The 25966-nt window shown below is 38.8% G+C and overlaps 1 protein-coding gene across 1 annotated transcript in view; it reads right to left on the bottom strand.

Annotated features, from left to right (window-relative positions):
• The window catches only part of stk10 (serine/threonine kinase 10), an 84510-nt gene that overhangs the window by 17223 nt on the left and 41321 nt on the right, over positions 1 to 25966 (bottom strand). The window contains exons 5-11 of the mRNA XM_088320492.1: positions 24351 to 24423; positions 23320 to 23514; positions 19990 to 20071; positions 14883 to 15017; positions 10829 to 11119; positions 8007 to 8363; positions 797 to 921 (exon numbers count right to left, since the gene is read on the bottom strand). Coding sequence (XP_088176618.1) covers positions 797 to 921; positions 8007 to 8363; positions 10829 to 11119; positions 14883 to 15017; positions 19990 to 20071; positions 23320 to 23514; positions 24351 to 24423 — 1258 coding nt within the window. The remainder of the gene's footprint in view (positions 1 to 796; positions 922 to 8006; positions 8364 to 10828; positions 11120 to 14882; positions 15018 to 19989; positions 20072 to 23319; positions 23515 to 24350; positions 24424 to 25966) is intronic.

Here is a 25966-nt window from a genome sequence, read left to right as displayed (position 1 = left end):
GAAAATAAAAAGACAAAGACAGAAAAAGGGCAAGAAAGAGACAAAAAAGAAAAATAGAAGAAAACATACACAAAGAAAATGAGGGAAAATAGGAACATAGAGAAAAATATAAGAGTGAGAAGAGAAGAACAAAACAAAGAATAAGAGAGACAGACAGATAAAGAAAAAAAAACAGAGAGTGACAGAGACAAGGAGAAAGGAGAGAAATCAGGAGAGAGGGAGATAAAAGGGAGAAAGCCAAAGAGAGCAGCAGGGCGGGAAAGAGGAAGGAGAGAGAGAAAGAGTACTTATTTATTTCTTCTATTTTTCAACCTTTTTTTTTTTTGCTTTTATTGTCTTCCTTTTTTCTCTTACTTTCTTCTTCTTTAGTTTTTTTTGTCTTTTTTTGCTTCATTCCCCACTTTTCTCAAGTCATTTTATGCATACTAATACGTCGTAATTGGTAATAGATGGGTTAAAACAACAAAAACGATTTTAAAAGCCGTCCAGGAGCCAAAAAGCCAGTTCTCTAAAAGAACCGTAATTGCCATCGTTAATATGTAATGCCAAAATTCTACCACTAAGTGGCGTGAATAACTCATCCATAAGAATGGGACCATGTGTGTGTGTGTGTATATATACATATATATAAAACCATTGGTTAAATGTATGCAGACTCTGCTGGTACATTTTTGCAAGGGAAACAAATGGCTGTGGCATTTGCATACTTTTGGAAGTTTGAGACACACCATTCACTTTTATCAGCACAATCAGGTCAAACATTCCTTTTTTTTTCCGACGAGGCTCCTCCGCATACCTGAGAAATCTCATCTCCTCGTTCTTCATCTCATCATCTCTGATGATCTTGGAGGTTGTCACGCTCACCTCCACGCCGTCCACCATGAACTTCCTGGTTCGCTTTAAGGTCTTCCTCGAATAGTCCTACGGAAAGGAACCAAAAGACTGAAAAACAAAGTGCCAGGGATTAACCCCGCAACGTTCCGACGGCCCGACGTTGTTAAGAAGCAAATACCATCTCACTAGTCACTGAATTACATTAAATCACTGGAAGGCTTCAACTCTCGGGATTGAAGATATGATGTCTATTTCAAAATCTACTCATCACCGAAACATCACGATCAGTCTGAAACAAGATACCCGTGAACTACAAAGCCGAGTCATCAAAGAAGTTGTCTTGCAGCCATCCTATTTGATGATAGTACGCAACCATAGTCTCCCTATATCCGCAAGAGTCTGGTGCACAAGTGTCAAACAGGCGGCCCGCGGGCCAGATCAGGCCCACCAATGGTTTAAATCCGGCCCGCAAGACAACAGTGAGAGAAGCGCAAGAGGAAAATGAGCTGTAGTTTTAAATATTTCCACCGGATGTCACCAAAGTATTTTTATCTGACTCACTTCTTTTTTATTCATTTCTCCCTCTTTTTCTTTCTCCTGTTCAGTCTCTCTTTCTCTCTCTTTTTCTCTTTTCTTTATTTCGCTCACTCTCTAACTCTTTGTTTTTCTCTGTCTTGCTCTCTTTCTCTTTTCTCTCTTTAATTTACACTTTATATCTCTTTCTTTTGATTTTTCTTTCTTTCTCACCCTCTTTCTTTCCCTTTTTCGACCTCTCTCTCTCTCTCACCTCACTTTGTCTTTTTTTCTCCTGCTGACTCTTTTTCTTTCTTTTTTTTCACTTCTCATTCTTTTTATCTCTCTTTTTCACTTTCTTTTTCTCTCGATATTCATTTCCCCCTTCTTCTCCATTCATATCTCTATTCTGCTCTCTCTTTTTCTCTCACTGTTACCATGTTCTCCCTATCTGTTTATCAATCTCTCTTTGCCTCCCTCTCTTTCTCTGTCTTTTTCTCCCTCTCACTTTCTCTTTAATTTACTAGTCCGACCCCCGTGAGATTTTTTATAGCATTTGTGGCCCCCAGCTAAAACCAGTTTGACACCCCTGGTCTAGTGAATCCAACTGTGTAAAATATTGAATCCAAAACACACAATGATACAGACAGGCAAAAAAAAAATATGCTGAAAAGCATCTCTACATCGATGGACGTTCCTTGTTGCTAGCTGTCTGCTCAGCCCCATAATTCCCGTTTACAAATAAACAGACTAGTAAAATTAGTTTCTGCAGGCCGTTAGCAAATGAACTTTTGATTGACATCGTTTTCGGCCAATTGCAGACTCCACAGGTTCACAGCCTACATTTGCCCATACGGGCCTGTATTCGACTGATGATTGACACATTGGTTATCCAATGAAATTCTGAATAAATCGAAATGTCCCTATTGTATTCAAAACACACACTGAAATAAGAGGTGCGTACACCACTAGTGACTCATTTTTACGCACCATTTTTACGCGCAAATGTGCACAATAGTGATAGAGACTCAGAAATAGAAATCAAATGTTTACAACTCTTTCACAATGTCTAAAAAAATGGGCAAAGTACAATACACATTAGCAAATGTTTTAGTCTTGAAAAATGTTTGTCTCCAAATGACCACTTTTGCAAACGCTTAAACCTACCCAAAGAAACATTTCTAAAATATGAGGTTTAGTTTTTTAGATTGTGATCAAATTTGACAAGGTATAAGGTAAGGCTTCAAGCTATTGTCTCGCCTGCTTTCCAGCTACGATACCCATGCTACACTCATTTTCAGGCATTTAATTGCAAAACATAATTCAGGCAAGAATAGGAACCTACTACTTCTTTGTGTTCCAACTCTGATTATATAAAACCGCCCATATTCTCTAAATAGTTGAAGAAGAGCATTCAATTTACTTTGGGTGCGTCTTGGATTGGGATTTTAGGCGGATTTTACAGGAACATTAAGGAGTTAGGTATAATTGCTGAGGCATCTAAAATACAAACAAGACAAGTGTATTTCAAAATTTCAAAGCAGTCCTCCCATTTTTTCTCGTTTCAACTTTATGGGACATTTTAGGTTTTAATGGACAGGACAGTGAATAGTGAAAAAAAATCGGAGAAAGAGGGAATGGATGGCGATGATAGTGCGGTATTACTCGCATATCCTCCAAAGTGCGCTTTTGTTTTTGGTGTTTTCGTGCAAGAGATCTTCTGTGCCAAAAAATCGGTGCGTCCCTAATAATTACAGTTATCCCTCGCTAACACACTGTTCACCTTTCACAGACTTTCATCATGCCCAAGCCCGAGTTGGAGCCCTACCCGGATTTCGGCCTAGGTCAGGCCTAAAATTTCAATTGTTTCATTTGTGTTGGCTAGGCTTCTCTCTTTAAAAAAAATAAAATAAAGTTATTCAATGCATATTCTGATTTAGAGTATAGCATCAGTGTTTCCGTAGTGCAGTGGTTAGCACATTCGCCCAACACGCAAAAGGTCCCCGGTTCGTGACCAGGCCTGGACAGGGATAGGCGCCACCAGGCTGTACTTGCCCAAGACACACCATAGGAAACCTAGTGGTTAAGGCAGGGGTCGGGAACCTTTTTGACTCAAAGAGCCATAAAAGCAAAAAATATTAATTTTATTTTGGGAAAGAGCCACACCATATATTATGAGACAAATTGACTAAATTGCTAAACCCGCGCCCCAGACAAAAGCTTAGTCTTCAGCACATTTATTTTTGATGATTTGATAAAAATGATGAAAAGAGAATAATGCCAGAGCCCCTGTCCCAAAATCAACAACCCACTTTAAACTTGTCTCTTTCTTGCAATTACTCAAGATCAGTTAAACTCCTTTTGACCCTTTTTTTCATACATATTGGTTTCAAAACCAGATGCGAGCAGTTATTGTGTAAAAACGTCACAACATTCGGAGAATAGGGAGCCTTATGTGCTTACCTTTGGCGAGAGATGGGAGGGAATGCTTGTACTTTTTGCATAGCTCCACCCATCCCTCCCACTCACCCAATCAAATGACTAAGTTCTCTTCCGGTGTTTTGGCGTATTTACAGTTCTGTGGATTCATCATAAGGTATCTGAACACTGAACACAGATGATATAGTGAACTTTTATATAAAGGATTCTTTAGCGTTGTACAGCGAACACGAGTTTTTTTTCCCCCTTTTTTTGTGTGACACCTTGACTGTAAATTGTAGTGAAAAACGTGCCCTATATATACTGCGAAGTAATACAGTGATATTTAGCTTTGATTTGGCTTTGCGTGTACCTGAATAGGATAGACGACTCAAGTTTTGAACAAGATGGAGAAATTTTGCATGCAATCAAATTTGTCTCTGAGCCACAGATACTCATAGAAAGAGCCATATATGGCTCGCGAGCCATAGGTTCCCGACCCCTGGGTTAAGGGAACCAACCACCTACTCCCCCACCCATCTGTACTGTATTGGAACACACATACGCCACTGCCCCTCAATGCCAAGAGCCGGCTAATTTCTGAATACCAGGATGACGCTGTTTCATGTTGGGGAGCAAACCCCTGCCCAAAAAAACAGGCTGTCTTGTGCTGCCAGGCTGTACCTGCCCAAGGCGCTCCACAGGAAATAGCGAACCTATTGGTTAAAGGATCCAACAACCCCTATCCCCCACTCATCAGTACTGTATTGTCACACATATGCCAAGAGCCAGCTAACCTCAACAAAAACAACAAAAAACAACAGTGACTAGATGATGAAGGTGGTGTATCTGAGTCAGATCGGGAGGCTTCTCATGCTACTAGTATCCATGGAAACCAGCAGTATCTGTTTTATGTTGGGGAGCAAACCCTTACTCCCCCCCAAAAAAACGGCCTGGAGAGGGATGGGCGGTACTTGCCAGAGACACACCACAGGAAATGGCGAACCTAGTGGTTAAGGTATCCAACCAAATGCAATACACAAACATCGTCAACATGGAACATAGATCATTCATTAGCTATAGAATATAAGTGTTTTAAGCCTGGATTTAAACGTTCCACTGAGTTTGCAGATAGAATCTCAGGGGGCAGAGCATTCCACAGCATCGTGCCCCGAATGGAGAATGCTCTCGATCCTGCGGATCTCTTCTTGGCTCTTGGGATCACTAGAAGACCAGCATTTTCAGAGCAAAGGCTCTGGACCAAAACATAGGGGGAAACTAAATCATCTGATCAGTAGTGTAGCTCTGTCATTGAATTGGCTCTTCTGGAGAAAAAGGCCCCACAAAAATGGGCGGTTGTTGTCAAAATTCCCACAGAGTCAACAGGAATCCAGTCAAGGTCAGTTGTGTACAAAAAGCTCCAGAAGCGATGAGGTAGCAAGTGAGGCGAGGCGCATAGTTGCCTCCATTGAGCGAGTGTGTGGCCTCACACAGGTAGCATTGGGCCCCCATGAATAGGACACAACCAATGAAAATATCCTCCCCTTTATACGATTAGAACTGGAAAGCTTTTGAATTCATCGTTGAAATCTAGTGTCAATTCCTTGAAAAGCTCCTGTGTTCAAAGGGCGGCCCCAAGAAAAAAAGGGAATCCTCTATTTTAGCCGCGCAACAGCCACAACCCAAAAAGCAAAACAAAGCAGTTTCAGTTCCCCGTTGCGTGCTTTTTCCGAGGAGGAGTGACGAGCTCCTTCTCTGCGAGAAATGTTTAATAAAACGAAAGAGGGTGGGGGGGCTAAAGGACTGACTGGGTCTCATTTGGTCATTGTGGCTCGCTCTTCCAGTCATGTGATGCAGGGACCATTACATAAATTTATATGTAAAAATGATGATGATTGTTGCTAGAGAGTAAGAGGGAAGACGATATGACCTAATAAAGAGGCAGAGATTTGTCAGGCCTTGAATAAGCAATCCAATAAGCAGGTAGGCGCCTTGCACGGCTGAATCCCTATTGGTGTGTGAGTGTGTGTGTGAATGGGTAAGTGTGAAGCAAATTGTAAAGCGCTTTGGGAGGCCTTAATTGACTTTAAAAGCGCTATATAAATGCAGACCATTTACCATTTAATGGTTGCTCGTTCGGTCATATCACTCCCGATACCCTTTTGTGTAACAATGCCGATTTGTCCCACGTTTTGTGGACTGGATTGTTGCTAGAGAGTAAAAAAGCAAAGGATGACTAGATAAATAAGAAGTACGGGCTCTCACTTAGTACTCTGCGGGCCCTTGTGGACAGCTTGTTTGGTTAATTTTCAAAAACGCCAATTTGTCCCAGGGTTCGTTGACTGTATTGTCGTCAGAGTGACTAGGAGAAGGATGTGAAAGTCAAGTTTTCGTCATGTCCTCTAAGGAGTTGTCAGGCCCACGTGGCTTACTCGTTTGGTTGTATCACGTCTGATCTCATTTTGTAAATTTCGGTCAGAAAACGCCAATTTGTCCCAGGTTTTATGAACTAAATGATAATGATATCCAGACCAGGCTAACAGCCAGGCTAAGATAATATACTCATAATTGAGCTGGTTCACATTGAACATGCTTTCATGCGACAGATTCGGGGCTAAACCTAGCCAAAATAACAAACATATCCCGGCTTGAGGCCTTATCTTGGTTTTGTGCAATACCCAGTTTGTATTTTATATTTTGTACTGTTTTCCTCTTGTTGAGGTTTTTGAGTTTTTCCTTGCCCTGTAGGTTTTAGATCAGGGGATGGTGTAATAATAGTCTGTAGTTTGCAATAATCTGTGGTCTGTGCAGCCCTTTGAGACTCTTTGTGATTAAAGGCGTCACAAATAAACGTGACTTGACTTGACTGTGTTGTTGTTTTATGGCAGGGGATCATTATAAAGCTCCCACATAGCTTGCTAACAAAATGTCAGAAATGTCTTAGTCTGAAAACCTCCATTTTTCCCAGGTTTTATGGACTGGTTTGTTGCTAGAGCAAAGGAGAAGGGTGCCTGGCATGGACTCTCACTGGGTCTTGTAAGGCTATCGTTGCTCGCTCGTATTACGCCTGGGACTATTTGATAAATTTTAGTGTTAAACTGTATTGTTGCCAGAGAGAAGGGAGAAGAATGGATAGAAAAATTACCCATAAAAATGTTAAATGTACAGGGTGTTCCAAATGTCTGGGGCACATTTGAAGTCCCTGTATCTCCTTAACTATGAATAGTAGTAGTAAGATACAAGTTAAACCATTTTAGAGCTAATAACAAAGATTTTTGGTACAGCTGTTTATTTCTTTATCTATTGCGTTCAGTCAGTCAGAAAAGGCGTTTTGTGAGCTTGGTTTTGCAAAAAACTGAATCATGGATAGTTGTTCATGGTGCTTTTTGCAGAAAATTCAGAAAGAAGCCATTGGAGAGAAAGTCCGTAGTGAGATGGCATGTCAAATTCATAAAGGATTGGTACTTATGTCTAGCCAAAAGAACGCTAAGTCCCTCAATTTCAGAAGGTGTTATTGAACTGAAAACTGCATAACAGTCGCAAATGGGGTACTGAGAAGCCAGATAAACTTCTTGAGCATCAACAAGAGTCCCCAAAGGTAACACGTAGTGAGACGTACCTCAACATGCCGGAAAACTGGATAATAGATAAATTGAGTAAGAAAATGTCTGATGACTTCATTTCCCAACAAAATGGCCCACCACACTGGAGCCTCAGGGTTAGACAGTTCCTGAACACAACACTGCCAGACAGATGGATTGAATGGTCTGGGCAGATTGATCACAATCTCATATCCTGGCCACACAGATCTCACACCATGCCATCTTTTGGTGGGAATTTGTGAGAGTATTTGGTCTATGTGCCCTTATTCCAAAAGATGTGGATGAGCTGAAGACCTGAATAACAAAAGCTTTTGCAACCATTGACAATGCAATAGTACTGCGATAATTCTGTAAGAATGGGGTTGATGTGTCTCACATAACATTCCACGTCAAAATTGAGATTTCAAGCTTTCGGAATTCACCAGATGCGTTTTATATCCTTAATACCTTCCCGAGTATTCAATGTCAAAATGTGCCAGGAACTTTTGGAACACTCTGTATATTATGATTTGAACTACGTGATCATTTTTCAATTGATTAACAAATGACAGGTATCATAATCTTAGAATGGGATGTTTGTAACAACATGCCCGAAAAGAAAAACAAGTGGGGGAAAATGCAAAAACGAAATAAGCTCACCCTGGCCGATACAGAGAAGCTGTCCTTACTCAGCGGCAGACTCTTGATGCTTTCCGTCTCGCCGCTTCCTGAGTGCGAGTATCGTGTACTGTTGACCCGCCCGTTGATGTAAGGCGAGCCCGTCTCTGCAGTCGATCCCATCGAGACCCGATCGGCGTTCATCTTGTTGAGAATGCTGCTGGGCCCCGAACTGGCCGGCGAAGGTGCGGGTGAAACGCGTTCTGGAGTTTTGGTTGCGCTGAGGGAAAGTTGGAGATTTGGGACGTCGTTACTTTGCTCCCGTACCGTCTCTCCGACAATTTCCTCAGATGTGTTGGACTGGGGGAGAGATTGAAGTTGTTCTGTCTCCCCGGTTACCTGAACGGAATAAAAAAGGAAAAAGTAGAGACGCATTATCTCAGTGTTCATTTTACCTCTGAAAAGTGATGAGTCCCGGGGACTCGTATACTCAAAAATCTATGGGTCCCAACAGAGATCTATGGGTCCCCAAAATTTGGTGTTATCGAGGTTGAAATTGTAAATCGGTGACAAATATATAATAAAAATCTATATCGTCATTCAGTTTTAATCATCAAATGATGAATTCATTTTCTGCATCAAATTATTGTTGGTAATATACCGATTAAAGGGATAACCACAAACCTGTCTTATTTTCATTTTCTCCTTTTATACTTTTTTCTTAACTTCTTTATACAACATCATAATTCGTAAGATAATGCATCAAAGCAAGTGAGTTGAGCCGAAAAAGCCGGTTCTCTAAAAAGAGACGGACTTTTCACTACACAACTCGAGATTGGCGTGCTGACGAAAACTCGAACCGCGAGACCGAAACAACAATGGCGGATCTGCCTGATGAAAAGTTTGGAGTGTGGTAAATCTTTGTTTAAAAAAAATGTAATTGGGTAATAATGACAATTTTGTGTCAAAAAAGTTGCGTCCTAGGGACGCACGTTCATTTGAGACCATGCGTCCCCAGCAAAAATGGTGCGTCTAGGACGCAGGGACGCGGGCAAACGAGAACACTGATTATCTACAGGAAAACAAATGTAAATTAAAAATCTAAGTAAACTGATGAACTCCTCTATCCCCTCCCTGTAAGAAAATACAGTAATCTCTTGCTGTATCTCGGTTTAGATATCTCAGTTTTGCTACTTTTCGGATGTTCATTGTGCATTTGTCGTGGAGCACACACCACACAACAAATGCTATTACAGAGGGCTCTGTGTGTGATTGGTGGACACGACTGTCTGTGTGCGCGACTGTGATAGGCTGGTGGATGCTGTCAGTCAAACAGCTAGGTTGGGCGGGCGCACAAGTCAATGTGTTCCCTAGGGCTGCACGATTAACCGAAATCTCATCAATATCGTAATGTGACGTAGTCCGATAATCCAACCACAAAGCACAGCCATGTTTTTAAGGATTCATAGTTCCAGTTTGTTATTTGAGTGATGGAGAGTTTGGCCAACAAGAAGTGTCACATTTTGGGGTTTATGACGTTTTCACTGTACTGTGTGGAATTTTCCCCAATATAAAACATTTACAATAAATTCTTCTGATTGCTCAAGTCAAGAGATGTTTATTTGTATAGCCCTTAATCACAGGGAGTACCATAGGGCTGCACAGACTATAGACTATTACTACACCATCCCCTGATCTAAAACCTAAATGAGGGCAAGGAAAAACTCTAAAATCTCAGCATGAACAAAATGAAGAAACCTTGACAATGAGGTCATCCCCCTTCCAGGATGACCAGGCTGCCATGAATTACAAAATTCAAACTTTGCGGGTTTCATGTGTATAACAAGTTACTTCTCGAAGATGACTGTCTGCTATTGGTCAATGCTATATAAGATGCTGGTTTGCTAATGGTTTGTGTCACAACATCATGAGAATGCTCAAACTATTGGCTGAACTCCTTCCCAAAAAGCATTTATCTCTATCCCTTTGCTCAGCTCAGAATCTCCAATTTTTTGTGCTGACTTTATATACGATGGGTCCCAAAATTTGCAGAGACGCTAAAGGGAGAAGCAAAAACATGACAACGATGCTTTATATATAAAACTGAAGAAGGTGTGTGCATCGTTACCCTTGCCAAGGAATATGGCTGTAACCAGTGAAGGATCGGGACAATCAACCACTAATTATTATTGATATGGTTTTCATATTCGCCATATCCTCCCTGCTCTGCATCCACCCGCTTCTCCACTCAGGCAATTGATTTTTACATTTTAAGTAATTCGCCGACATATTTAAGGATCTGAACAGTATGTGTAAATATGTTTTTGACAAATCTCTCCCCGTATAGGTGTTGGGTATTTTACCCAAAATTAAAAGACGTTAATATGTAGCCTACATTTTAAGTTGCAGAAAGTTTTTCAGATTTACAACTCGGAAAAGTTGCCTTACATGTACATGGCCCATAATAAATATCCATAATTGATACGTAATACTTGCACTAATACACATTTTACAGTGTGCTGATAAGGTGTAGTACCTTTCCTCTTGGCAAGACCCATAGGGGGCGACAACACTTCATAGGTCAATGCTGTACAAACTAATGCCAGCTGCAGTCAATCCCGACGGAAGAAGAAATGCAATGGGATTGCAAATCCACCGAAGATCAGGGTCGGTGTCATTTTTAAGTGGACTTGTTCAGAAACACCGCAACAATTTACAAGCACTTAATCTAGAATTCAATCACTATTAAAGAATTTCAAGCTCCCGTACGAACCCTGCTTAGAATGGATTTATGTCATATCCTGGATGTCTACTGTATTATAGATGCTCACCATTACGTAGCATGTGTTGTTCGTCTCATTTACCTTCTCTTCCTCCTCCGTAGGTGTACTCTTCCCGTCCTCGATGCCCGAGTCCGAACTCGAAGTCTTGACCGAGACTCCGCTCTCGTATTTGTCCGAGTCCAGTTTCTCTCGTAAATCTGCTTGGTCCCTGGAGGGGAGGTTGTGCCGCGGTAAGGGGACCGGGGTTGCCGATATGCCGTCTGTCTGGTCCCCCGGGGCCGATTCAGAACCTTTTCCCGATGGAAACGGTGGCGAGGTCGGGGAGGACGAGGTGGGGCTTGAGGATGGAGACTGGTCCCCTTCCAAACTGGTCTAAAACAGCAAAGAGATGCAAAGATTGTTAAAACTACCGTATTTTCCGGTCTATAGGGCGCACCTGAAAACCCTAGACTAGGATTTTCAACGTGCACGTGAAATACTGCAAAATAAGGTGAATAAGAATGGAAATGCATGCATTGTTTATAAGTGTGCCTCCATATTTGACAGGGGTGAGCGGCCAAATTTAAGCACATTTTAAGGACTTCAAAGCCAATTTTCCAATTTCTCAAGTACCATTAAAATAAATAATCTGGTGTGCATTTTGTGACGTGTAGCTTGCATTTTCAGATGCAAAAAGTTCTTCCTGTTATAGTTTACCACTGGGAAATATTACAGACATACTACAAAAATATGGATAATATTTCAAAAATGCTGCTAGAGAAAGACTAAAAAAATACCACTACATAATGATACAAAGAGAAAAAAATCAGAAATATTAAAACAGAACTACTACAAAAATACAACTATAGTGATACAAAGATAGAAATACTGAAATATTCCGACAGAACTACTACAAAAAACAACAACAGTAATGCTACAGAAATGCTACAAAAATACTACAAAAATATGGATAATATTTCAAAAATACTGCTAGAGAAAGACTACAAAAAACAACTACAGTAATATTTCAGAAATACTAAAGAAATACTACAAAAATATGGATATTTCAATTATACTGCTAGAGAAATATTACAAAAATACCACTGTAGTGATACTATTATACAAAGATAAAAAGACAGAAATATTACGACAAAACTACTACAACAAAAATCTACAAAGGAAATACTGCAAAAAAATTATAAACACTATGAAATAATACCATAGAAATTGTATAAAATGCTTCTGCGGAAATAATACCAAAATACAACAAAAATAATACTTAAGTCATGATACAAAAATACTACAGAAATACAAAAGAAATGCTACAAAAATATGGTTAACATTTCAAAAAATACTGCTAGCAAAATACTACAAAAATACCACGATAGTAATACAATTATACAAAGATAAAAATACAGAAATATTAAGACAGAACTACTACAAAAATACAACTACAGTAATACTAAATATATACTGCAACAAAAATATACAAAGGAAATACTGCAAAAAATGTATAAGAGCTACAAAATAATACCATAGAAATTGTATAAAATGCTTCTGCGGAAATAATACCAAAATACAACAAAAATAATACTTAAATCATGATACAAAAATACTACAGAAATACAAAAGAAATGCTACAAAAATATGTAACATTTCAAAAAATACTGCTAGCAAAATACTACAAAAATACCACGATAGTAATACAATTATACAAAGATAAAAATACAGAAATATTAAGACAGAACTACTACAAAAATACAACTACAGTAAGGAAATACTGCAAAAAATGTATAAGAGCTACGAAATAATACCATGGAAATTGTATAAAAATACTTTTGCAGACATAATGCCAAAATATTACATTACAGTAATACTTCAGTAATGATACAAAGATACTACAGAAATACTACAAAAGTCTCTCTGCAGAAACACTTAAGAACCCACAAAAAATACAACAAAAGTAATACTAGGGCGCCCTGATATATCATTTTGCTTTATTTGTGAGTGTTTCAAAAACAATTTGATGAAAGTAATCTATTTAAAAATGTATTTATAAAAATATGAAAATATAACACGTCTGCATGTCTATTTATTCATAAATGAAAATAGGATAGGTCTCCAGGATCAAATTGTTAACCCAATGCGGCCCCCCCGCCACTTCCAAATAGTCACAGTAATAAAATATAGAGGTTTGTTTCCTTCCCTAAATAATGCATTCAGCATTTTGTCTTTGTGAACAAAGTCTAAATTTAAGTGTGACTGGATTCCAGCCAGCGTTCCGGTTACTGTTCTTTTGTTTACCCTGCAAGGTTGCTAAAGTGGCCCTTCCCCTCCTGTTCCAAGTTACTTTCTAATCTGACTGTGGACTCGTGAATGGACCCGGTGCAAGTGACCTTCAGTCCTCCCACAGGAAAGTCCTGTCTACCAAGAATGCAGTTTGGCTCTATGTGCTGTTTGAAAATATATTTGGGTTCTTTTGGGGGGGAATTTTACATTTTTAATGTTAAAATTTATAAAATGGATCTACAAATAAATGTATATTTTTTTAAAATAAAAAAAATACAAGGTATTTAAAAAAAAATCTATATCCTTTGAGATGTAAATATCACAAAAAGTACATGATTAAGGAAACTGAAATTATAAAGGATTAATGTTGAAGATGATGTAATTTATTCTTCCAAATGTAAAAGAGAAATTCAAAAGCATGTGGTTTTTTTTAACCATTTGAATAATGTTCAATCTAAAAACATGCATAACATATATATTATACACACACATAGCCAAACACATAGCTTATACATAATAGCTTATATTTATAATTTTTTTGAAATGCATTTTAAAATAGAAAAAAACAATTTTTATATAGTGTACAAATTAAATATTTTTAAGAACTATATTTCACAATTTATATATAGTTGTTTTATTGTTCTTTGGACTTATTTTATTGCTTTAAAAATTATTGTGAACATTTATATCTGTTTTATTTATTATATACATTTTATTTTTACCAAAACCATGTATGTTTTTTTTACAATAAACATATATAAATATAATTTTCTTAATTGTAATTTTTATCTTACAAACTATGTATTGTGTTTTAATTTAATTATATGCTAAAACAAAAATAATAAAATCATATACTGTATATTATTTTTCAAATTCTATGTTTTTCTTGGAAAATCACACAGAGAAATACCAAAAATATATACGTTTTCTTTAGTAGTATTTGTGTATTTAAGTATAATTACAGTAGTATTTTTGTCGTATTTCCTTAGTTATTTTTGTAGCTTTTATGTCCTACTTTCTTAGTTGATTTTTGTAATTATTCTGTAGTAATCTTGTAGAATTTTTTGTAGTATTTTTATAGTTATATGCAGTAGATTTTTTTTAATATCAGAATAGTATTTTATAATGGTATTATATAATTTTTGTAGTACAATTTTATGTTATTACTATAGTATGTTTGTAGTATTGTAATATTATTTTTGTGGTATTTCCGTAGTTGTATTTTTGTATTATAGGAATACTGTACTATTTTCGTATCATGACTAAAATATTTTTTTATCATTTTTGTAGTAGTTAATTGTAGATCGTTTTTCTGTAGTATTACTGTAGTATTTCTGTAGTAGAATGTTTGTATCATAGTTTACTGCAGTAGCATAAAAATAGTACTTTTGTAGCATTTCTGAACTTGATTCTTCTAGTTTTTCTGTGGTGCCTGATTTGAGACTTGGTGGAATCATATGTTGGCCTGGAAAGTAATGGGCGCCACCAGGCTGTACTTGCCCAAGACACACCACAGGAAATGGTGCCCCTACGACCCTGGTGGTTAGGGGTTCCAACCAACCATACTAAAATGACCCTCAGCAACTCATTTTTGTAAATGAGCAACCGCAAAAACTCAGACCTTCTTGTCATAAATGGACAATGTTTGAGAAATTCTAGAAGTGACAAGAGTAGTAATGGACTTTTTAAGAGTATAATTCGATTGATAGATAAGAGAGTTTATCTAATGGCTGGTGACAGTGAAAGAAGTAAATTGGGACATGTTTAAATACATGCAACAGCTTTCTTGCATGGTTGTCAATTTGAATAAGGGATTTTCCGTAGATGATCTGATCATGATTAAGGTTAGGGTTATTAAATGGTATACCACAGTTAGATCCATAGCATCGTCATCCTCCGCATCCTCTCCGTTATCGTCGATCTCCTCCATGACTTCGGCTTTAGCCTCGGCCACCAGCTCCCTCAACGGCCGGTTGGTGCTCACGGAGCTCACAAAAGGATGCTGGAGAGCAAAAAAAACATGTCAAAATTAAGTGTACTGTAAACCTTCGCTACTCTGCAATCCGTCGTACTACAGTGCATCGCAGGTTGAAGGATATTCCGCCATCTATTATCCCTGATCGCATAATTGTGCGAGCGGGGGAGGGCCAGCAGAGCGCATTTTATTAGGCCTGCTGGCTTTTTTTGCCATTGGAACCAATTAAAGGTGAACAGCACTTGTGCGGCTACAATCCATTCCAATCAAAATGTATTTGTATATGGCACTTTTTACACCCCGAAATACAACTCTAAGTGCTGTATACAAACAGTAAATTTGCAAGAAAATCACCACTGCCTACACAACATAACGAGACATCAATTATACAGACACACACACACAATATGGTTTTAAAAAATAAAATAAAAATGAAATAAAGGAAAAGAAAAACATGACACCAAAAACTTCAATGTACAAGAATAAATACTTTTCAAGAAAAGTAGTTAAAAAAATCACATTAAATTAAAAATATTATAATGTTGCTTGTAAGTAACTCGATTTTATTGAAAGTTAGGGGGAAGAAATTGAGTAATTTCGTGAGAAGATTTTTCAACAAATATCTGATCAAATATTACGATATTATTTGTATATTATTCATTTTCTGAACCACTTATGGTCGTTTGATTAAGGTCGAGGTCGGCGGACTCCAACTCAATTTACTGGGGGGGCCTCTCGAGCTAGAGTCTGGGTAAAGTTGAGGGATCCATCAGGTTTTCCACAAAAAGATTGCTTATAAAAACGTTACACAGCTTTTAAGATTTCAAATATCCTATCTTAAAATATTAGAATTAGAATTCAGCTAATTTCTACTGAATCCAGAACGTATGACATTATTTTGATTGCATTGCAAATTTTTATATTAGATATATACAAACAAAACTGCCAGAGTGTAATTTTGTTGGGCCTGGCAGCCCTTTTTTGCTATTCTGTAAATTGAACTCAACTTTTGCAGCCACAATCCATTATTCTGGTTATAAGATTGCAAAAGGCACTTTAGTTGGAAGGAGTGCCGCCTAAAATGACATGCACAGATATGCTTGTGACCGGTCAATTAATGCTCCCTGCAGGAACCGTCGGAGCTCATTTCTTTCTTTCCGGGCCGCTTGAGAGTGCTATTGTGCCCTATCTAAAATGAACTGCAGTGTTTTGGCCACAATCCACTATCCCCTGTTGATTTTTGCTGAGAACAAGAGCTGGCAGAGCGAATGTTAAAAATGAGGGTGCCTCCTTTGCAGATTTTTGCATTTCACTGGTCTTATGTTCCCCATCAACCGCAATAAACGAGGAATTACAGTACTTCTGCTAAAACATAACGTGAAAGCGAAACAGGAGGCAACTGAAATCCGAACCATCACTAATTGATATCCGCTCAATCAAGGTTTTCCGAAGCTCATTTTTCTCAAAGTGCACTTTCAAAAGCCGAGATCGTAAAGACAAAGTAGATAAGAAGACTTGCCATGCATTATTTACATAGAATTTCACTGCAGCGGCTGACCAAAGAGGAAGAAACCATAGTCGGGCAAACAAGATGCTACACATTTCTTGTCACATTATTTTTTTACACTTTTAAACCTTACTATATAAGAAACGACACTCAGCTTTTTGTCTAAAGAGGCAGGAAGTTTAAATGCTGAGCGGTGTCCTATTACAGATGGTAGGCACATTCAACCTCGACCCATTCATCACAAGAAACTTCATATGTTCTAAGAGCTATAAGGGGCCGGTCACACAGACATTTGCGGCTGAATCACGGCCAGAAATTTCTGCCTTTGAGGCGGACGCTATTGGACGAATTGAGATCGCTATTCAGACGAGATACAGCGGTGCTTAACACGAGGTCGGAAATTCGCGCGCGGGTGGCAGCGCGAAACTGTTTGGCGCTGCTCAATTCTTCAGAGCGCGGGTACACAGTCTTTCACGAGCGTATTGAGGCTGAACCACGGCCAGATATTTCTGACCGTGAAGCAGATGTTGTTGGGCGCTGTTGGACGTTTTGAGACCGCCATATAGACGAGATAGAGCAGTGCTTTACTCGCGGTCGGAAATTTTCACGTGGTTGGCCGCGTTCAAAACTTTTGAGCTGCTCAAAAGTTTGAGCACGTGTTAAACCGCGTGCCGCACACGTGGTCAACACGAGGAAATGACGCGGAAATGACGCGGAACGACGTGCTCTGGCCGCGGCCAGGGCTTGCTTACACATGGGTAGGACGGGAAATTTCAGCGGGTAATCGTGGGTGGAGCATGGTAATAGCATGTTCTGCGCCTGTATCGCGGTGTTATTACCTGAAATTAGCGTGTTACGCGTGTGACGTCAAACGCCTTTCTCCGCGTATAAACAGCGCGAATGCCGAGCACACGTCAGTTGTGCTCGTGACGTCAAGGGGGTGAACATGGATCCCCGTCAGCGTAGTTTCTCTTCATTTCGAATAAATCTTTCGGTGCATTCGCAATGGTCACAGCAAGGCTTTAATGCCAGGACCTTAGCGTGGCCTTTTGGCTGAGAGTGAGAGTCCCGGCTCCGAAGCTTTGTAGCGTATTATGAACTGATCGATAATGGATAATGAATAAAGAAGATAGACCAATAACCATTAAGCCCCCCAATCACCCCCCCCCCCCCCCCGTCAGCGTAGTGAACTCGTCTTAATCCATTTTTATTTCTTGACGTTTCTTTTCAAGATAATAAAATAAAAATGATTCCACAGCTTGAAATCCTGATCTTCACGAGACTGTGTCTTGTGCGGTTATGATTACTACAGCCCGGTGCCGAGATTTGCATCTCCTCGCTACAACTACTTTTACCTCGTTTTATCTCACTTTTAGGGAATGTAATGGCGAATATATAACTAAAACCACTTCGTCTTGCATTTGTTGCAAATGTATTACAACTTAAACCATTCCGTCTTTGTTTTTGTTGTGAACGTAATCGAACGGTAAATCCTCCCCCCCTCGCGTGAACGCGCATTCTGCTGCGCTTCCAACAAAAGCGATCGTATTCTATATAAAACGCTTATTAAAACAATAAAGCGAGCTAATTATAACAATTGGGAGATCCTAGTCTAACGCGTTTATTTAAACAATAAAGTGCGATCGTATTCTACAAAATGCGTTTGTTAACGTGGATGAAAAAGTCACGCGTGGGGGTGGGGCGGTGTGGGTGTTGCTAGGAGTCGGATTTGGGCACAACACCGGCTCGGGAGCTTTTATACCCGTGGTCCACACGAGAAAATGACGCAGAAATGACGCGATGAGGAAGCGGAACAGTCGCCGGCGTCTGTTTTGCGGGCATACCACCGATGAACAGCGGGTTGGCCAATTTTGCGCATTTTCCATCCCGGGCAACCACAGGCAAAAAAAAAACGCAAAATTTTAGCCGTGATTCAGCCGCAAACGGCTGTGTGACCGGCCCCTAAGGTAAGATCACAAAAGTTATTAACAGCACTGGAAAATACGAAATAAACATTAATGACAAGAATCCAGAGGCCAAAGCCACCATACACATCTGAGACATCCACCATTTTAACAGAAAACAACAACAAAACGTTCTAATCACAAATATTGTTCTATTTAATCACATGTCTGGCTCAGTACAGACGCTGCCCTACTTACGAACGATCGTTTGTAAGTTGAATTTGTTCGTAAGTTGCTTCAGTGCTATATTTTGTACATTTATGGTTTATAGAAGTATGTTTAAGGCTTACCGTAAATTCCGGACTATAGAGCGCACCTGATTATAAGCCGCACCCACCACATTTTAAGAGGAAAACAGATTTTGTACATACACAAACCGCACCTGTATATAAGCCGCATGCGCACACATTTAAACATGTAACACAAACACAAAATTAACCCAAACCCGACTTCAAGTTCCGCGATTGAAACTAAATGTCCTTCGTTAAAGTCCACAGTCTAAAAATCACAGCCGGCAAAATTAACAGAAAATGATACCGATGCTTAGGGTTTGATGCAGACCTGCAGAGTCCAGGTCCCGTTGAAAGTAATCCAAGGAAAAAGGTGTATATTTCCAAAGGTAAGGGTGGGAAAAATATATCAGATAAACACATTTATTCACGCAACTCCTTTTTCTTTAACCAACTTAAACTCGGCACCCCGCGTTTATTCCGCCCCTCATTTTTTGTTCACCCGTATCAGAATAAGTGTCTAAAATAAATACAAATAAATACATTACAAAAATATACAGTTGCAAATACATATTATACATGGGTTTAACATATTTACAAAGAAAGACGGTACACCGAGAGAGTTTTCAAAGCTTTAATAATAATAATATAGCTTTGACAGGGCAGTTAATGGTAGCGGCCGTTAAATTGGCCGCATCACTGAATAAGCCGCAGTAAGTAACCTGTATTGTTTTGTACTAAAAAATAAACATTTCATTAAAAATATGCTCTATAAAGATGAATAAAATTAAGTTTAACTTAATTTTGGAAGATGGGCTTCTAGAATTAGGCGACTTCCTCCTCTGAGGTAAAAAGTGGCCGAAAAAAAGTGATCCAACCATTTTGTCAACCGCATCAAGCTTTCTTATTGCACTTTCATTTAAAGAGAAACGGCTCGCCTCTTCCTCACACTTTACAACAACCATATTAAATGGATGCATGAGATATTAAACAGTTCTGGAGCTACAGTATAGGATGTTTACACACGAACTAGCAAGAGGAAGCCAGATTTCTTCTTCGGGGTGGATGCTGGGTGACCTCTTACAGTGCCAAACGCCGGTAGTGGCGGAAAGAAGCACTACAGTACTGTCCTGTACTCTCAAAAAGGTGCACACGATACAAAATAAAACTTACAGCAATGTCCGGATATTTTTCGACATCCAGATTTATTTATTTTTTGTATCAACCGTTTTTCGTAAGTTGAATGGTCATAAGTAGGGGAGCGTCTGTAGTATTAAATGTAATGGATCTTGCCTTACCCTCAAGAGTTGAACAGCAGTGGGACGGGTCTCAGGATTCTTATCCAAAGCTCTCCTCAGGAAATCTTTAAATTCTTGAGACCTGTAAAACAGCCACAAACACAGTGATACGTTTATAACAGACACTTAAAACAAGGAGATTTGACACCATGAATGAATTATTTAGCTTGCAATGAGAAGATTAGACAAACCCTGAAGATGTACAAATATTAAGATTGTTCCAAAGGTCTTCATCAGCACCCTTTCTTTTTATTAAAATCTCCTAGTTTAATGATGGGATTATTCATTTTTTCTATGGTTAGAAGCCTGCAAAGGAGATTTCATAGGATGGCAGTTCGCTATTTTGACTATTATTGAGCACTGTTCGTTGTTTTGACTATTACATGATTGTCGCTATTGGATAATCACGTTGCGGTTCTTTAAATCACGCACCCTTGTAGGGTGGATCTGCTTTTGGAACCTAGGATGTGTAATAACAAGAAAGGGTTTAGGAGCGAACCTCTAGAATGAGTTGGGATTCCTTATCCACCCTAAACTAGCATGCAAAACTGTGAAAATATACATCTTACAACTTATTAGGGAATTTGTTTTGTTACTTTTAAATGTAATTGCACTACTTTTCATTAGAATACTGTTACGGTGCATTATTTCACTACACGTATTATTATAACTTAGTCAGCCAGTGTTTTTCAACCTTCTTTGAGCCAGGGCATGTTTTTTACATTGGAAAAATTTTGCGGCACACCACTAGCCAAATATGTTATACAATGCAACAGTATGTTTAATTACAATATAATTTATAATACCCCCAGTTTTTACAGCACATACACCTGACAAACCATCTGTCTGGCTCCATAACTTCCCTTTAAAAAAACAGAAGTCAAACATTTACAACTCTTTCACAATGTCTAAAAATGGCCAAAGTAAAATACACAAAAGCAAAGTTTTTATGGTTGTAAACTGTATCTCCGAACATTTGGAAACACCTAGACCTACTCTTACAAAGATATGTAAATGACAATTTTGAATTTATGGTGTGATAATAGTCTGTGGTTTGCTATCTGTGGTCTGTGCAGCCCTTTGAGACTCTTTGTGATTAAGGGCGTCACAAATAAACATGACTTGACAATGACATAATATTTGCAGAAAATGATTCATAAGTGTTTTATAAAATTTCAAATGTTAAAATGTGACATTGGATAATTTCTCACGGCACACTAGTGTGTCGCGGCACAGTGGTTGAAAATCACTGCTCTAAGCAATACCTTGTAAATATTTGGCCTATTTATCCTGACTGTCTTTTATCTAACTTTTCTCTTTAAAGTATTGTGTTACATGTTTACCCTAGAGTGCTATGTCCAATCTCATTGCCCGCAATGTTTCACAACGTTGATATCAATGACAATAAAGACTATTCAATAAGCATTCTTCATTGCAAGCGGAGTAAAAACATACATAACACTTGTTTTTATACTAAATATTAAATGCTTTTCTTATCACGAGGAGAAAACAAAATGGAGACGCACAAAAAAGCTTAATGTCGCCCAGAAAAGTGTGAAACGGGTCATTTTGTTGCACGGCTAGTTTCGGTGAAAAGGAACGAGTGAAGCGGCGCGGGGCCTGTGCTTTTCAGCACGTTTCTGAAAGCGGCGTAGTGAATCCCGCCTCGTAAAAGGAAGGAGTGGAAAAACTCAATGCTCGGCATTTTCGTTTTTCGCTTCGATGTTCCGAGTATTATGTCATGGAGGTAGTAAATGGAAACATACCGCACCTTGTTAGAGGTACGTGGAAGAAATGGCTCTGTACAGATGACTTAAGGCACAGGTATCAAACAGGCGGCCAGCGTGCCGGAGCCGCACTCTGAGGGTTTAAATCCGGCCCGTAAGATAATATTAAGAGACGCGCGATAGAGAAATATGCGCCGCAGTTTTAAATATGTCACCCAAGCCAGTCACCACTCGCAAAACAACCAACAGTAGTCTCTCCATCTCTCCTTCTCCCCATCCTCTCTCTCTCCCTCTCTCTCCTCCCTTTCTTCCTCTGCCTCTCTCCTCCTCTCTATTTTTTTCTTTCTCTCTCGTTTTCTTGCTCTTTTTGCTCTATTTTCCCCCTCTTTTCGTAACTCTGTTTCCCTTTTTTATTTTTTTCTCTTACCTTCTTTTTCCCCACTCTCTTTCTCATTCCCTTTATTTCTCACTTTCTCTCTTTCGTTCTTTCCCTTTTTCTGTCCCTTTCGCTTTTTTCACCATCTCTCTCTCCCTTTCTCTCACTCTCGTGCTCTCTCTCTCTCTTTCTCTCATGCTCTCTCTCTCTCTTTCTCTCGTGCTCTCTCTCTCTCGTGCTCTCTCTCTCTTTCTCTCGTGCTCTCTCTCTTTCTCTCATGCTCTCTCTCTCTCTCTCTCTCTCTCTCTCTCGTGCTCTCTTTCTTTCTCTCGTGCTCTCTCTCTCTCTCTCTCTTTCTCTCGTGCTCTCTCTCTCTTTCTCTTGTGCTCTCTCTCTGTCTTTCTCTCGTGCTCTCTCTCTCTCTCTCGCGCGCTCTCTCCCTCTCGCGCTCTCTCGCGCTCGTGCTCTCTCTCTCGTGCTCTCTCTTTCGTGCTCTCTCTTTCGTGCTCTCTCTCTCTCGCTCACTCTCGCTCACTCTCTCTCGTGCTCTCTCTCTCTCTTTCGTGCTCTCTCTTGTGCTCTCTCTCTCTCTCGTGCTCTCTCTAGCTCTCTCTCTTGTGCTCTCTATTTCTTTCACACTTTTTCTTCTTTACCGTCTCGCTTATACTGTCTCCCTTGTTCTTCCTTTCTATTTTGATCTATCTTTTCTTCTGTATCTTTCTCTTTTTCTCTCTCTCACTTCCTTCCTCTCTTTCTCCTAAACCTACTAGTCTGGCCTGTGTGACGTACTGGTCAAAAAACTAGAAATACAACTTTTCAAAATGATTTGCTTTACCTTCGGGCACTACCTAAATGGCAGACACTCTTACAATATTTGTATTAGTCGCAATCATTTCCTTCTTCACCTCGATTGTTGTCGTCACTGTTTTCCACTTTCCCTTCCCCTCATCACTAACTTTCTTGGGACCAATTATTATGGGGGGAGTAATAAAACAACCAAAACCACAATGAAATGAGATGTGGGCCCTCTCAAAAACACAATTGGGACAGCATCAATTGACTAAAAAAAGAAGAAGAGATCAGGCAGGGCGTTTTCGTCATCTACGGTGTAATTGACCCTCCGTTTTTGCTTCTTGTTAGCATTATTTTATAACTTGAGAAACGCTGTTATAAAGAATGAGTCATTGAGGCTCTGTTGAACAATTTCCCATACTTTCTTTTCCTCACCATTTATTGGGTTGATCTAGTGTGGGAGGATCCGCTTTAGTGATCTTCAGCAGCACCCGCATGGGATTGAGGTCGTGGTGGGGGGGTTCGATCTGGGCTAATTCAATCAACGTGATTCCCAGGGACCAAATATCGGCTTTATAATCGTACGGCGCGTCCTTCATGGTTTCGCACATAACCACCTCTGGGGCCATCCTAGTGAAAGACAAAACAAGAAAAGAAAAAAAACATGGAGCCTTAAAGGGACAGTGTATAATATTTGAACACTAGATGTCACTGTATTGTGTAGTGCAAACAAAAACGAGTAAACATTTTTCACAAATTACCAAGACTCAAACTGACCAAACCAAATGGGTTTTTTTTGCTCAGCCAAAGAAAAAAAAGAATAAAAGAAAAAAATAAGACTAGGAGGAAAAAGTCCCAAAATAAAGGAAAGAAGAGAAAAAGAAAAAAGGGGGAAATGGGAAAAAATGCCCAAGAACTAAAAAGAACAAAAAAAGAAAAAAAAAACAGAAAGACAAAAGAAAACTAGGGAATAAAGGGAAAATGGAAAAAAAGAAAAGAAAAACTTTGAAAAAAAGGAACAAAAACAAATAAGAAGACTTTAGAAAAAAGCAAGGAAAATGAGGAAAATGGAAAAGAAAAAGGAAAAGGAAAAAAAGGTTGAAAAAACAAAAAAGAAAACAGAAGAAAAAAATGGGGGAGGAATACAGAAAAAGGTAAAAAATAAGAAAAAGAAAAATCAAACAGTAACGTGGGAAGAACAAAAAAGGGAAAAAAAGGAAAAAGAAAGAAAATATAACACAAAAAAGAACATTTTGGAGATAAAAAAGGTTACAAGAAATAAAGAATACAAAAAGACAAAAGAAAGAAACAAAAAGGAAAAAAAATGTTATCAAAATAGAAAAAAGGGAAAAGAAGGGGAAAGAGAGCTCAGCTTCCAAAATGAGTTTAATCTGCCTTGAAATCAGTTCTGTATATACAAGTTCTCAACAGGTTTTTTTTTTTTTTTTTTTTAATATTAAACTCACCAATATGGCGTCCCGATGAAAGAATCTCTTCTCTGGAGAGTTTTGGTGTTTTTAGCAGACACACCGAAATCCGCTAGACAACAAACACAAATTTAGAAAGTTAAATAATGGGTAGTCAAGTGTAGAAATCAGCTAAATATTCCAATTCCGGATTATATGAAAGTATTAAAATGCTGTAAGCACAGCAGCCGACAGGAGAACCTGACAGGGGATCATCAACACAGCCTAGAAAATCATAGGCTACTCTCTGCGCAGTCTGGAGGATTTGGTTGGCTTACGCTATGACACATTTATCAAGTAGCATCTTAAATCACGAGTATTTAAATGTAAAATTCAGTAAGGTACCTTCATACAGGATTTTACTACCCCATGCACACTAAATGTTTAGAGGTCAACAAAGCCCACAAATCATAGGCTGCCCTCTACCTAGTCTGGAGGATCCTTCGGGCCTGCGCTATTACAACAGTAGCACTTTCAATCACAGATATTGAAGTGTAAAATAGGGTTAAGTACGTTCATTTAGGATCATATGACCCCATGTCTATTTAAATGTTTATAAGAGTGTCATAAACAAAGTCCAAAAAATCATGGGCTGCCCTCTATCCAGTTGGGTGAAAATTGCCAGCTCACGCCAACGCAACAGACAATGAATAGCATTTTTAATGCAAGTATTCAAATGTAAAAATCTGTTAAAATACCATCATTCAGGATTATATTACCCCGTGCATATATAAATGTATAAGGAGTCATCAACAAAGTCCAGAAAATCATAGGCTGCCCTCTACCCAAGCTGGAGCACATTGCCGGCTTGCGCTATGGCAGCAGATATCGAGAAGCATTTGCAGTCACCGATATTTCGGTGTTAATATCAGTTTAGTATCTTAATTCTGGATTTTATGGACCCGTACGTATGCCAATGTGTACAAAGTATTAAAATGTTAGAGGCACGGCAGCAGACAGAATGAGCCTGAAAGATAACCATCAACAAAGCCCAGAAAATCATATGCTACTCCCTACCTAGTCTAGGTGACATTTTCAGCTTGAGAACAATTTTCAGTCACAGGTATTTGAGTGTGAAAATCAGTTAAAATGGGATCATATTACTCCGTCAACAAATCCCAGGAAATCATGGGCTGCTCTCTACCCAGTCTTTGTTGGCTCTTGCTACCGCAGCAGAGCTGACTACATTAAGTATTTTTTTTTCTTGAGTGCCACATCTAATCTCATAAAACAATGCCCACTATGCTGTTATCAAAGATGAATATTTTGTTTCATTCTAAAAAAATACTTGATAAAACTAATTAACAATGCCCATTATATTTAAAAAAAATATATTTTCTAAATGTAAAATGTCCATCGAGGGACACATTTTATTACTTAGCTGTGGTCGCTTGATTTTAAATTCAGTTGTGTGAATGTCAAATAAAAAACTGAAGTGCTTTATGTTGAAAAAAAACAACATATCCGCTTGTTTCCGTGATTTGCATAGTACGATGTGTTCTGTAGTCTGATTGGCTTAACAGATATCAGCTTTCAGTTAACAATAACGGTAATACAGTAACTATTTGTATTGTATTTTTATTTTATAATGAAACAAATAATTGAGCATGTGAAAA

The sequence above is a fragment of the Urocampus carinirostris genome, chromosome 17 (genome assembly GCF_059441175.1).
Source record: "Urocampus carinirostris isolate Australia breed hairy pipefish chromosome 17, RoL_Ucar_1.0, whole genome shotgun sequence".
NCBI lineage: Eukaryota > Metazoa > Chordata > Actinopteri > Syngnathiformes > Syngnathidae > Urocampus > Urocampus carinirostris.
The sequence above is the reverse complement of the archived record's forward strand: the minus strand, read 5'-3'. Positions and strand labels throughout refer to the sequence as shown.